The 15,458-nt window shown below is 40.3% G+C and overlaps 2 protein-coding genes across 4 annotated transcripts in view; both read right to left on the reverse strand.

The window, feature by feature from the left end:
- Positions 1-15,458, reverse strand: part of LOC125904865 (zinc finger protein 572-like) — a 36,718-nt gene that overhangs the window by 3,066 nt on the left and 18,194 nt on the right. The gene's annotated exons all lie outside the window — the stretch shown is intronic.
- Positions 4,543-15,458, reverse strand: part of LOC125904853 (zinc finger protein Xfin-like) — a 48,507-nt gene continuing 37,591 nt past the window's right edge. For all 3 annotated transcript variants that reach the window (XM_049602537.1, XM_049602536.1, XM_049602538.1), the window contains exon 2: positions 4,543-8,897. In XM_049602537.1, the coding sequence (XP_049458494.1) occupies positions 6,076-8,897 (2,822 nt within the window). In that variant the 3' untranslated portion in view covers positions 4,543-6,075. The remainder of the gene's footprint in view (positions 8,898-15,458) is intronic.

Genomic DNA, 15,458 nt, shown 5'->3' on the forward strand with positions numbered 1-15,458 from the left:
TCCCCTGACCTGTTCAAGAGGCTGCAAGCATTCACGCATTCACATGTAAATTGTACTCAGCACCTGCGACAACAGAGGACATCAACACAGCCCGCTACCAACTTTTCTGCGCATGGCGTGGGGAGCTTGAATCTAGCCAGCTACCACCATGCAAGGACTGCCTCTTTATGCATGCTATGCGTGCCAGCTACCCGGCTAGCATCTGGAGAGTTAATCTCCAGCAACAGCTGCAAGTCCCAAGCCTAGTTGAACATGGCTGGGCCAGAAATGATGATGGTCAGCTCACCCTGGAATGGATGTGGGGGTCTCCAGCCCCTGAGGCAGTGCTGCAGCTGCAGTCGTAGACGCAAGCTGCCAGTGCATGAGCAAAGGCTTGAAATGTACCAACCTGTACAAGTTGCAAACATGTCAAGCATCACATCAAGCCCAAGAGGATAACTTGACGTGATGATCACAGATACAGACCTGACTGACTCAGAAACTGATGACTGATCTTGAGTCGGGCCTTGAAATAATCTGAATACTGTACTCGTGTGCTCCACATTCTTTCACGTAAGGATCATCGTCTATTTTTTCTAGTTCTTTGTTCAAATGATTGCTTCAAAAGTAAAAAGTGTTGATTTGTTTCTTGAGTATCATTTTCCTTAAATTCAGAAACATCAGTCTTGCAGCTGAATCATATGGTTATGATCACCGTAGGCACAGGGATCTTGATATAAATAAACCTTTCATGTTTTATGGACATGAAACACCATACACACATAAACATGAGTATATCTCCACAACTATACGGGCTACACCCATATATCTGGTGCCTGGTGAAAGGTAAGACTTCAAATCTGGTGTCTTAAAGAAGGTAAATATCACCTAATTACTCTGGTGTGAATAGATACAGAACAGAAAAATTAAAACTTAATTTCTGTCTATGCAGAATTTTAAAAAAGAAGGTTGTAGCAGCTTCATATTTTATCTGGGGAGCCAATTATAGCATTTTTCAGTTCTTCAGTATTTTAAGAATGTATTGGATTGATTTAGACACCATGAGTGGTCAACATGTAGTCAACATAATTATAATTATTATAATATAACATGCAGTCAACATAATTATAATTATTATAATTATTGTCACATGTGACAATAATCACGTGTGACATTATTCACATGTATAATCACATGTGATTATTGTTACATGTGACAGATGTTTTGTCCAACTCTTCCTCTTACAACATTTTAATGTCTGAGTTGTAAAAAAAAAAAAAAATAAATAAATTTCTTTTAAATCCTGAAAGTTTCTGAATGGTGTTTGTTCAAACTTCTGTTGGTGTGAAACTGAGTAGAAGTACTGATACTAGAGTAGAAATACGCTGTTACAAGTTAAAGTACTTTGTTACTTCTCCCGCTTCCTCTAATAAACAAACAAAGGCTCAGACTGAAGCTAACTGCGGCTAACCGGTGTTGTGTCTCTACTGGTTTCCAATTTAACTGGTTTCCTTACCGAACAGTCGCAGATGTGCTGCGCCTCCGTCAGCAGATTCATCACAAATTCACAAACATACACAACATATTACTGGCGATTTTAAAGTCGCAGCCCACATCTACCACAGCGAATATGCTTCTGTAAGTGAGCACTACGTACCAGCGACATTAAAATAAGAAAGTAAAGAAAATATGATCGACACTTTTAAACATGACAGGCTTTGTCATGGTGTGCAGTGTTGTGTAGACTGTAATGTGGCACTGAATATGTTTGTAGACTCGTGGAAAAAGAACAAGAAACACTGATAAATATGCTTGGATATTTTCAAGGTAAGCCGAGGGTAACCAGTTGTCTCAGGTCAGCCCAAATCAAAATGTTACCTGGATGCTGACGTAACTTACTAATACCCGAGGAAAGCTGTGTACTTTGTGCGTCTCAGTGGCTCACACAGGTAGACGTGCGGTTTGTGTTATATTGTCTTTAGTTGACGTGATATCGAGTTCAGCTTGATGCAAATTTGTGTATATCATGTTTTCTTTCCTTTCTTATTTTAATGTCGCTGGTACGTAGTGCTCACTGACAGAAGCATATTCGCTGTGGTACATGTGGGCTGCGACTTTAAGATCGCCAGTAATATGTTGTGTGTGTTTGTGAATTTGTGACGAATCTGCTGACGGAGGCGCAGCACATCTGCGGCTGTTTGGTAAGGAAACCAGTTAAATTGGAAACCAGTAGAGGCACAACACCGGTTAACGTTAGCTTAGCAACATTAGCAGACAGGAAACAAACCTCTTCTTCTTCTTCGCGGGTTTAAAGCCTCGTCCGTGACGTCAGACAGCAGCTTCCGGTGTGGGTCCATCTTTGCTCCGGTTACTGAACTAAACTCTGACGGTTTATTTTTCTGCCGTTATTTAGATCCAGCTAACGGTTCACTCTGCTAACACTGCTAATCACGGCGGTCAGACCACCGGAAATGACTACTATCACTTCCGGGAAAGAATTTCAAAATAAGACTAAGTGGCGGACTGGACTTCACCTGAATTAAAAAAAAGAGTGAACTCATTGACACACATGACCAAACACTGGAACTGAGACAGCACGATACATTATTCTAGATAATGATTCAGTTTTAGTAATATGTCCAAATAATGACAGATGTCTGTGTCACCACGAGTTAAGAATTGATTGACTTTTCTTTTTACCAGACACAATGTTCAGTTCTTCTCTCGCTTTATATTTCAATATATATACATATATATATATATATATATATATGTATATGTATATGTATATATACACAGACATCTGTCATTATTTGGACGTATTACTAAAACTGAATCATTATCTAGAATAATGTATGGTGCCGTCTCAGTTCCAGAAACTTTCATTATGTCAATTAACCAAACAAACTTTAACTTTATCTGGAGAGATAAACATCAGTATCTCAGGAGAGGAGACGCAGTGAAACATCAGATGAAGAGGTTTAAATGTAAGTGATTATGAGGCAATAACTGGTACGATAAAACTAAAATGGTTAAAGCCATTCAAACTAAAGAGAAATGGTTTGTGGTTTCACATCCCTTTTAAAATATCTGCAGTGTGTGGTGGTGTTGATGTTTTGCTTCTAAATTCCATGAACACGTCCTGTTATGTTGTAAAATGATCCATGAGCACGATATATCTGGAATAACAGACACAAATTAATGAGAAGACAGTCCTTGTGTTGTTGTGATGTGTCTGGTCTGTTTTACACCTCATGGATTCAAGTGGTCATTTTCTCCAATATAATGAATTCAGTGAGACATTTAACACACAGTGGTGATTAAAGCAACGGTAACTATAGTAAGAGGCATGACACCTTATATGGTGTGAGCTCCACAGTTACCTTCACTTTATATCAATGACATTGAATCTAGGGAGAAATAAAATGATAAGACATGCTGTCATGTCTGAAATCTTCCCTTTACCGTTAAAAAGGAAACAGTACAGATACCTCTGTGTCCCCACCCCACCAACAACTAAAGAGAGCCATTTAAATGACGTTCATCCTTGTAACGAGTTTCTTAGACAAAGATTTAATTTTAAAGAAATAAATGTAAATTTTGTGACCTTGAAATTGGAACACTTGAACATGTATTTTTTGACTTCTGCAAAGGATTCTCAAGCAGCCATCTGTGCTCTGTAAGACTTTAATTATTATGGCTAAATACTTTGTCCATAGATGTAGAGTTCAAATGTCACACCACTGTTTTTAATTTTTATGAATGAGCTGTTTAATTAAAAAAAAAAAACCCTTTGAAATATATAAAAACTAAACAAGCCTCATGTGTTTATAAAAGTTTGATTCTTAATTAAATCTCTGACTCTTTCTTTTCCTTCTGTTTTAATTTATTTCATGTTATAATGTTGTTCACGTGATTTATACTGACTGTATGTTAGGTTTTGCTAAATGTGCTGCATCTTGACTGAAATGTTTGAATTTGTTAATAAAGATAATATATAAAAAAAAGACTAAGAAAAGACTTTTTTACTGAGTCACTGTTTAAAGGAACTTTTACACTTTTCCTGCTGACAACTTCCGGTCCTTCACACATTACTGATAATAAATATTATCAATAATCAATCATGACGTGTTGTTACAGATCAATCTACAGTAAATATCACACATGTAATATATATTACTCTGAATGATGAGTTTTTTTTTACCTGTGGGCATTTTGATGATAATACTTTCCTATATCTGTGTGTGTGTGTGTGTGTGTGTGTGTGTGTGTCTATAGTTTTCTATCTAAATATGTTATTTTTATTTTCATGTCTTTATTTTTTATTCTTTCAATTTTGGTTTTATTTTTTTTATCATATTTATGTCTGTTCTCTTTTGTTTTTATCATGTGTGTTTTATATGTAAATATTTCTGTATTTTACGTTTTGATTTTTAATGTGTATGTTTTTCATTGTTTTATGTTTTATGTGTTTTTACTTTTCATTTTTGAGAGGACAGTTTTGAAACTGAGTTTTATTTCTGCGGTGTTTCGACCCCACAAACTCTGTCCAACACTCCGGTCTGAAACTTGAACATTTATTAAAAATAAAATCATCTGAACAAAAAACAGTGAAAACACAAATCATAAAAAACTTTATTACAAATTATTTCACATTTGTTTCTGTTGTGACATCATCACGTCGTCAAAACGTTCGTCACAATGAGACGTCAATCTGCAGTCCCTGTTTACTTCCTGCCAGCTACTGCATTAAAAACATGTTCTGGGAACGTTTGGGAATGTTCCCAGAAGCTTCCAGGACAGTTATGAGAACATTGTGTTTTAGCTGGGTCTGATTTGAAGGTTTTAAGGTTTAGTTTGAAGCTGTTGACTGAATCAGAGCTTGACGTCCTCTGAACGCAGCATCACCGTGTCTTTTAGTTTGACTACATTTAGTCGACCAGAGGTGGAGGACCTGAAGGATCTGAGGGACTGACCAACATATCAGATTAACAGTCAGGAGCCAGTCCATCAAGAGATTTAAACAGTGAACAGGAAGTCGACGAAGGGCCTCTAAAACCGGAGTCATGTGTCCTCTATGTTTAGTCTTGGTGAGTTGACGTGCTGCTGCATTTTGGATCATCTGCAGTTTGTTTAAAGGTTTCTATGAGAGGTCTGAGAACAAGGCATTAAAGTGGTCCAGTCTGCGTCAGATAAAAGCTTCTGTACTTCAGCTTTTCTAAATGATGTTACATCGAAGTTGCTTTTCTTTTGAACCAATGATTAGAACCTCTGTTTTGTCCCTGTTGAGTTGCAGGAAATTTTGGGACATCCACGCGTTAATGTGGTCGAAACAGTGAGACAGTTTTTCACTTGGGCTTTTATCATGTGATGAGAATGAGATATACAGCTGAGTATCGTCAGCATAGGGTTGAACCAGGTTAGAACTGAGCCTGAAATGTTCAGATGGGTATGGAGCCGGTTTAGAAGGGTGCTGCGATTAATCGTGCAAAAGCTGATACAGTGTGAATTTAAATAACTGTTGAGCTGTCGGGACACTCGCTCTCCGGTGATCTCACTCACTCACTCTCATCAGGTGGATTAGAAATGTGCCTGAAGCTGCTTCAGACCAGAGCGTCTCTTGAGAAGAGGTTTGACCAGAGACTAATTTACACTTTCAAGAACAAAATCCTCAAGACAACTAAACACTTGTTTGAAAAATGGGATGAGGGTTGGGTCAAGATGACACGTCGAGGTGTCGAGGTCATTGACCTGAGCTGATCTTTGCTGACATGAGAAATGTGTTCCAGCTGTGAGAGAGAGGGGAGAGCTATCCGACATCACCAGGCCAGGGACTACGTTATAGTTCAACACTCTGTCTGATGTTTCTGATCCCTGAGGAAAACAGCGTGATCCTCACAACTCAGTGTGAGGCTGGTCAGGCTGATCAGGTTGATCAGGTCGGGCTCTGGGTTAAGAACTGTTTTTTGGTTGTTAACAAAAACTAAACTTTTTGTGAGTTTTTTAACAAGAATGAATTTCTTTGAAACAGTTTTTAACGAGACAGAAACATTTAGTAACAGTCTTTTTTTTTTAACCAACAAAAGTTCTCTGTTCTCAGTCTGATGCAGTTTCACGAAGCTGCGACAGATGACGTCCGTCACACTGATGGTTCCTGAGCTGAAACAGCCGAGCGAACATTTGTCCGCAGACGCTGCAGCTAAATCCGTCCCCTCTCGTATGCGTCCTCATGTGTGTCAGTAAGTTTCCTCTCTGAGTGAAAGACTTCTTGCAGACGGAGCAGCTGAACGGTTTCTCTCCGGTGTGTGTTCTGTCGTGCTGGACTAAGTTCTCCTTGCGATGGAATCTTTTCCCACATACTGAGCAGCTGAATGGTTTCTCTCCAGTGTGGCTCCTCATGTGAAGCCGTAGACTCCCGCTCTGGGTGAAAGACTTCGTACATATGGAGCACCTGAACGGTTTCTCTCTCGTGTGGGTTCTCATGTGTTCCTGAAGATGGGCCTTTCGGGCAAATCTTTTGTTGCACTCGGAGCAGCTGAATGGTTTCTCATCAGGACCACATCTCAAAGAGTCTGGTTGTAAATCTGGATCTGGATCAGAGTTCCCAGCTGGTTCTGGTCCTCCACTGTCCTCTCCGCCATAACGGCCGGGACATTTATGTCTGTCGGCTTGTTGACGCCAGGCAAATCTTTCATTACAGACGCTGCAGTTGTATCGTTTCTCTCCGGTGTGAACCGTCATGTGTCTCTGTAACGTTCCACCCTGAGCGAAAGATTTCGTACACACTGAGCAGTTAAAACGTTTCTCTCCTGTGTGAGTCCGCATGTGTCGGTTCAGGTTACCTTTGAGGCCAAATCTTTTCCCGCACTTGGAGCAGCTGAACGGTTTCTTTACACCTGACTGACCCTTGGTCTCCGTCCAATTATCACTGTCATCAGTCTCAGCTTCAGAAGAGTCTCTGAGCACTGGTCGTACTTCTCCTCCTGCATTCACTGGTTCTGATTTTCCACCAGCTTCTGTTTTTATCTGTTGACTCTGATGAAGCTTTGCAGACTGAAGACCGACATGCTGATGGTTCCTGAGCTGCGTTGATGACCTTGTGTGGATTCTCACATGATGGGCTGAGCTGGACCTGCCGCGGGGTCTTGTGTCATGCAGTGAGCTATTAAACGGTTTCTCCCTGATGTGAACCATCACGTGTCTCCGCAAACTTCCTCTCTGCGTAAAAGATTTCTGACAAACCAAGCAGGTGAACGGTTTCTCTCCGGTGTGAGTCCTCATGTGGATCTTAAGTTCTCCACTGGAGCCAAACGTTTTCATGCACTCGGAGCAGCTGAACGGTTTCACGTCAGTTTTACATCTCTCGCATTTTTTAAAGGAGTCTGAACCAGAGGGACGTTCTCTGGTCTCCTTCCAAAAGTCACTATCAACACTATCATCGGTGCCTGGTTGTAAATCTGGACCTGGATCTGAGTTCCTGGCTGGTCCTGGTCCGCCACAGTCCTCTCTGTCAGTGTCAGACTGGTGGCCGACACACTGGTGGTCTTTCAGCTGATAGTACCAGGTGAACTTTTTGTCGCAGACTCTGCAGCTGTAGATTTTGTGGACCTCCATGTGTTTAGTCAGGTAACGCCTCCAAGCGAATTCTTGACCACAGATTTGGCATCTGAACTGAGTCTGTCTAGTGTGGACCCGCATGTGCTGGACTAACGCCTCACTGTCGCTGAAACCGACGCTACACACTGAGCAATGGAACGGTTTCACTCCTGTGTCGCACATCAGGTGAGAATCTGAGTTTTCAGTGTAACTGAAAGGTTTCTCCTCTGTATTATTACTTCCTGTTTCAGTCTCAAAGACATCCTCAGTTTTCACGTGGTTCTGAGCATGTTTATAAAAATTACCAAGGTTATTTCCAGTCTTGTTATCAAAGACTTTTTTATATCTCTGATATGTGAACCCTGACTGAGGTTCTCTGGTTTCCGTCCAATCGTCACTGTCGTCAGTCTCAGCTTCAGAAGAGTCTCCGATCTTGTCTTGTGAATGTGGATCTGGATCTGAATTCCTGACTGGACCTTGTCCTCCACAGTTCTCTCCATCAGCTTCTGTATTTACGTATTCAGTTGGAGTTCGTTGCGAGGACTGACTGCCAACACATCTGTGTTGTGTCACCAGCTGACGAGTGGCAAATCTTCTGTGACAAACGTCGCAGCCGAATGGTTTCTCTCCACTGTGGATGGTCATGTGTTGCGTCAGCTGCACCTTCTGGATAAATCTTTTCCCACACACTGAACAGCTGAATGGTTTCTCTCCAGTGTGGATTTTCATGTGCAGCTGTAAACCTCCGCCCTGTGCGAAAGACTTCTTACAGACAGAGCAGCTGAACGGTTTCTCTCCGGCGTGCGTCCTCATGTGTCCCTTCAGATCTATTGTTGTGCCAAATCTTTTCCCACATTCAGTGCAGCTGAACGGTTTCTCTCCTGTATGAGTCCTAATGTGTTCCCTCAGATGAGCCTTAGTGCTAATTTTTTTCCCGCACCTGGAGCAGGTAAATGGTTTCTTTAAACCTGACGGTTCCTTGGTCTCTGTCCAATCATCACTGTTGTCAGTCTCAGCTTCGGAACAGTCTCTGGTCTTGTCGTCAGCCACTGGTCCTGGTCCTGGTCCTCCACAGTGGTGTCCCTCAGACTGAGGTGTCTCTTCATCATCTTCACTCTTCACAGGGACAGGAGTGAATGTGAACTTGGTGATATCAGCCTCCTCCAGCCCTTGAAGCTGCTCTCCCTCCTGACTGCTCCACAGTTCCTCCTCTTCCTCTTTAATGTGTGGGGGCTCTGGGTCCTCCTGGTCCACACTGGAGCTCCACTCCTGCTGCTCAGGGGGAACCTCTTCTTTAACCACCAACAGCTGCTGCTGGACCTCTGCACCAAACAGGAAACAGAGACAAACTGTCATTTGATGCCAGGTGAGCAACCTGACACGCTGCAGGATATAGTGCCCACACAAATCTATTTTCAAACATTTTATGAATATTTTATGCATTTTTCTGACTTGTCCCGACATCTAATCACTTAAAAGTTTTTTTTTTGTTTTGTTTTTTTGGGCGGTTTAATCAACATTTTTTCAGACATTTAAGTAATATTTGCTTACGACATTTTATATATTCATTTTTTATTCTGTTCTGTTTTGTTTTCTACAACATATGTATATTTTTTTAAATGTTCGAAATAAAGAAATCAAATCAAATCAAAAAAAGATATTTATTAACATTTTTTCCAGATATTATAGATTTTTCAGAAATCTAATTAACATTTTCTTTGGACTTTTTATTTTATTTTTGGAACCTCTTCTTTAACCACCAACAGCTGCTGGATGTCTGAAGGCAACACTGAGACACAGACAGACAGATGTTTACAGCAACATAGAATCATGTTTGTCTGTGAGAGTCCAGTGGTGGAAAGTAACTAAGTACATTTACTCTGCTCCTGGCCCGTATTCTGAATTTGTATCTGAATTCTCAGAGTTTTTATCCAGTTTAGTTCTTAAATCAGATAAAGTTATTATTGTAGGCGATTTTAACATTCATGTCGACGTTGATAATGACTCCCTGGCTACCGCGTTTATCTCATTATTAGACTCCATTGGCTTCAGTCAGGGTGTACATGAACCCACTCACTGTTTTAACCATACCCTCGATCTAGTTCTGACGTATGGAATTGAAATTGATAACCTAACAGTCTTTCCACAGAATCCCTCGCTATCGGATCATTATCTGATTACTTTTGATTTCTTTTTACTCGATTACACGCCACTCAGCAACAGTTACTATACTAGATGTTTATCAGATAGTGCTGTCGCAAAATTTAAGGAAAAGATTACTCCGTCATTAAATTCAATACCAAGTCCCTCAGTAACAGAGGTTTCCCGTACCGACTTTGATCATTTTGTTGATAGCACCGTAGGCTCGCTGCGAACAACACTTGACTCTGTAGCTCCTCTTAAAAAGAAGTTAAAAAAGCAAAGAAAGTTCGCTCCTTGGTATAACTCTCAAACCCGTAAGTTAAAACAAATATTGCGAAAGTTTGAAAGGAATTGGCGATTAACCAAACTGGAAGAATCTCGTTTAATCTGGACAGACAGTCTCAAAACTTATAAGAGGGGCCTCCGCAATGCCAGAGCAAACTATTACTCAGCTCTAATAGAAGACAATAAGAACAACCCCAGGTTTCTTTTCAGCACTGTAGCCAGGCTGACTGAGAGTCAGAGCTCTATTGAGCCTTGTATTCCTTTAGCTCTTAGCAGTAATGATTTTATGAGCTTTTTTAATGACAAAGGGTTTTTTGGGGAGTTTTTCCTGATCAGCTGTGAGGGTCATAAGGACAGAGGGATGTCATATGCTGTAAAGCCCTGTGAGGCAAACTGTGATTTGTGATATTGGGCTTTATAAATAAAATTAAATTAACTCAAGTGCTGTAGTTAAGTCCACCTCTGAGTTACAAAGAATATTTTCATTAATCATAAGACTCAGCTGAGTGTATCTGTCTCATGTGATGAGCAGTGACAGCGGGTAACCAATTTATATTTATGTTCTCGTGATGGAGTGAGTTTGAATCCCGTGAAGATGGTCTCTACGACACGTTTATTTAAACAGGCACCAGAGACCAAACTGTGACGGCCCACTGAGATCATTTATTACAGACAGGAGTTAAATTTACATGAGAAGCAACTTTGCCTCTTCCTGTTTCCAACATTCTGTCACAACAAGTTCAAACTGTGACTGACTGTCGGTCTGTGACTGGGCTCCTCAAACAAGAGTCCACAGACGGATCAGGGCCCTGTTTGAGGCCTAGTCCACACGAGCGCGGGTATTTTTAAAACCGAACTTTTTTGGCCTCCAGTTTTTAAAAAATCTGCATCCATACAAGCGGTGTAATAAAAATACCTCCGTCCACATGACACCGCAAATTCCACTATCAAGCAATGTAATACACATGCCAAAGCAGTAGGTGGCGATATAACTCCTAACTGTAAGGCCATTGTAGCCAATCAGAAGGCAGTAAAACGTCATTACCGGAAAAACAACAACAAGCGTACTATTATGCAGCAGGAGCAGTCTCTGTAACAGCACACTCTTGTGCCTCTGTTGCTGGATGTGGTTGAGTAGCGTTAGTTGTATGATACAGCCACAAAGTGCTGATATGCTGCTAAATAGCAGCAGTATTTTGTTTAGGTCCATCCTCAAATCGTCTCTCGCACACACCGGAGCGGGTAATAGCACAGCTGTTTTCTGTTTACGTCGCACACTGTGACGTCATACAATGGAGACGAGACAAAATAACTGCGGTTATCCTGTCGACACATGACTGCTGACACCAGAGTTTTCCAAGAAGTTCACCCTGGACTCCGGTTACAAATAAGTCCGGTTACAGGGGCCCAAAACTGCGGTTACGTGTGAATGAAAGGCCAAACTGTGAGCAAAGAGTCACAGTTATGTAAATACTTGTGTTGGTGTGGACAGCCCCTCACAGAGCAGGCTCAACAAACTCTGATCCTGATCCTGATCTCTGAGCTGACTGAGCCTGAGCTGAGAAACAGAGCAGCTGATCAGAATCAGTTCAATCAGCTCTGAGTCTGTTCAGCCTGAGGGAAGCTGGTTCACAGTGAGCACCAACAGACATCATCAGTAGAGTGCAGATAACATGACTCTCAGAGACAGGAAGTGGAGTTAAAAGCAGAGCCACTGATTTCATCCAAAACTGAATCAGAGATTTGAAGACATGAAAAATCAATGTGCTCCATCAGCTGAACAGAGTGAGGTGTGATGGGAACAGCCTGCAGAGCGTGTTCACATGTGAAGTGATGTGATGTCATGTGATGAGGTCATGTGTCTAACATACAGAAACATGTTTCTATCTTAACAGTGTTCATATATTTGAATATAATTTATTCAGCTGTAATGTGATGGAGCCCAAACACACTGGGCACAAACTCAACATCAAACACACAGCTATCAAACAGACTGGAACTGATCCTGACGTCATGACGACGTGGACACCAGGCTGATGGAGCTATTATGGGATGTTGAGTCCCATCAATGAGCCAGTTCCATCTTTGAATAGATGAGACGTCTTGATCAATGACCTCATCATGTGTCCAGGTAGATTCATTTCTCATCAACACTGACACACCTGCAGTTCTTTTTTTAAAGATTATTTTTTGGGCTTTTATTTCCTTTAATGTCAGGACAGCATAACGTTATGGGGAGAGAGGGAACGACATGTAGCACAGGACAGCAGGCTGGGTTTGAACCCACGGCCGCTGCATCAAGGACTAAGCTCCCATACTTAGGGCGCCCGCTCCATCCACTGAGCTACCGATGACCCGTAGGACTTGTCCTTGATAATGGACTGTGATTTATGTCCAGGGAAAACCACAACAAGGGTCCAAAGTCTTTTCAGAGCCAGAGACACTTTTCTTACGGGCCGACAAACCGCTGTCTCTCTGATGTGTTCAGTGTCTCTGATGTTATAAAGAAAAGAATCAAAGGACAATGCATAAAATGTGCTGTGATGATAATGTAAATCCAGGATGTGTAATATGTGATATATGTGGGTGGAACAGATTGTTAGATAAATGACAGAGTGTGAGGTCAAACAGTATCTTTCATACAGACACTCCTCCAGAGAGACATCCAAACAGGCTCTAATCACCTTCTCCTTACACAACAGCCTCTGAATACACTGGGCCTCAACCTCCACCACTTCATTCACTAAAGGACACGCCATGTTTCTACTTCCTGCTACACGCTCAGCCTCAGGCTGACACCAAAGAGCATGGACACAAAGAGGCGAAGCGCTGTTGAATTTCTGCCAACAGCCACTAGGGGCGCTGCCGCCATTTTGGACTGTTGAGCTTGGACTGTTGCGCCCAGACAACATGCAGGATGTCAAGGAGAGAGGAGAGAAAAGTAAAAGAAAACAGTGTAGTGCAATTAACTGCAACATCTATCAGTGGAACACCCCGCACCTGGCCTTCCACCGTTTCCCGAAGGATCCCGACAGGTAAGAACTCCTGAGGTGTAAGTTTTAAAGTGTTTTAATATCAATTTAATATGCCAGTTTTCGTGGGAAGATATATGTGTGTATATATATAGGCCTATATATGGCCTCTTGGAGCATTTATATCAGAACTGATTACTGCTTTACCATTAAAATATATCATAATAAAATAGCCTATATATTATTATTATTATTATTATTATTATTATTATTATTAGCCTATTATTGTTATTACTGTCCCCTTACTGTACAAACTGTAAATAAATCTTTATGTGACGTCGCCATTAATGTGTTTTTAAATATTGATATTTTTTTTTATTATTTATTTTTTTATGTTTTGGTAGATTGGCTTATGGGGTGATTTTGAAGGAGTAATTAAGTTAATCTTCTCATAAGTGGATGTAATATGTAGAGATGCCATCTAGGCCGTTTTTCTTCGTTTTGTTTTTTTTAAAGTCTATATTTTGCTTTACAAAAACGTGAAAAAGCAGCTGTGACCAAGCTATCACGAGGTGAGTAGCATTGTAAGCATAATTAATAGCGATATACTTCAGTTTGTCTGTGTGTTTTTGTATGCAAGCGGGTCTGCTGACAGTCCAAAATGGCGGCGGTAGGACGAAACCATGGGCGAGTCTGTTGCTGTGAAAAATAGTTCACACTCTGTATAACAACATTAACAGTAGTGTCTCTTTACCTCATGGGACTTCACCACATTTTAATATTAAACGAGGCATTAGACAGGGGTGCCCAATATCCCCATTTCTTTTCTTAATCGCTGCTGAACTTCTCAATTTATACAATGTACACTGCACTGATACTGAAGGCATAAAAATAGGTGAGAATAATTTAATTATTAGTCAGTTAGCTGATGACACTTGTCTCTTTTTAAAAAATGATATTCATGTCCCAGTCATATTAGAGGCGTTAAAGAATTTCTCTAAAGCCTCAGGTCTTACAATTAATCTGAGTAAATGTGAAATATTAGCAGTACATGATACAGATAAGACATCAATAAGTGGTATAGAGGTTAAAAAATCAGTTAAATATCTTGGTATCTCAATAACTAAATCATCCCCTGACAGAATTTCCAACAATTTTTTACCCAAAATAGAAAAAGCAAAAAAAATCTTTAACTCCTCGTTGCAAAGAGACCTCACTATTCAAGGTCGTGTACTATTGTCAAAGGCTGAAGGTATCTCAAGATTAGTATACCCTGCCATCTCTCTTTACGTTGACCTGAACACATGTGCAGCAATCGATTCTCTCCTCTTCAAGTTCATATGGAAAAACAAAACAGAGTATATTAAAAGAAAAACATGCATCAGGAGCTACTCTGATGGGGGATTGAATGCAATAGATTTCCATACTATTAACAGGATTTTTAAGATTAACTGGATTAAGCAGAGTTTGGCTAGGAACAACTGTCAGTGGTTCTACATTCCTAATTTGTTGTTTAATATGTGTGGCGGCCTGAGTTTTCTACTCTCTTGTAATTATATATATGATAAACTGCCCCTCAAGCTCGCTAACTTTCACAAACAAGCTCTTGAAGCTTGGTTGACTGCCTTCAAACATAATTTCTCTCCACATTCATGCATACTTTGGAACAATCAGCATATACTTTCCAGAAATAAATCCATATTCAAGAAAGACTGGTTTGATAGGAACATAATCTTTGTATTAGATGTACTTAGTGATAGAGGTAACCCCTACACATATGAAGACTTTGTTCAGAACAAAGGTATTAATATCTCTCAAAAACATTATAACAATGTTATTAAAAGTATATCTCCTAAGTTACTGTTCCTTATCCAAAATGCAGTAATATATGGTGGAAAAGATATTTCAGGTGGTATGTGTAGCAATCTGCATATCAGAAAGACACTTACTTCATCTCAGAGTTGCTTTTCCAAATCTATTCTATTATGGAAAATAACTTTTCCCGATATCTCAGCAGAAAAAGTTTGGACAGACCATCATAAGTTCCTTTTACCAAACAAAATAAATGAAGTCCATCTGAAGGTCTTACACAGGTATTATCCTTGTAATGAACTATTGCATAAATTTAAAGCAGATGTCTCTCCACTTTGCTTTTTCTGTAAAGCTGAAAGCAAATCGATTTCTCATCTATTCTACACTTGTTCCTTTTCTCGAGAATTTTGGACTGATGCTGCTCTACTGATTTTCTCAGCGTTTAATACAATGACACCAATATCAGAAGAAATGGTCTTGTTTCTGAGCTGTAATACAGACATACAACCTATTAACTGTGCTCTCAAAGCCATCTGTCTTACTGGCAAGTTTCACATTCATAAATCTAGAATCACTCAGACTAAACCTAATGTAAATTTATTTCGTGTCGAATTACAATATCTCTTTGCTTCTGTCTCCAAAATAACAAAAAATAAGAAAGCTTTTAAGACC

Source organism: Epinephelus fuscoguttatus, linkage group LG17, assembly GCF_011397635.1.
Source record: "Epinephelus fuscoguttatus linkage group LG17, E.fuscoguttatus.final_Chr_v1".
NCBI lineage: Eukaryota > Metazoa > Chordata > Actinopteri > Perciformes > Serranidae > Epinephelus > Epinephelus fuscoguttatus.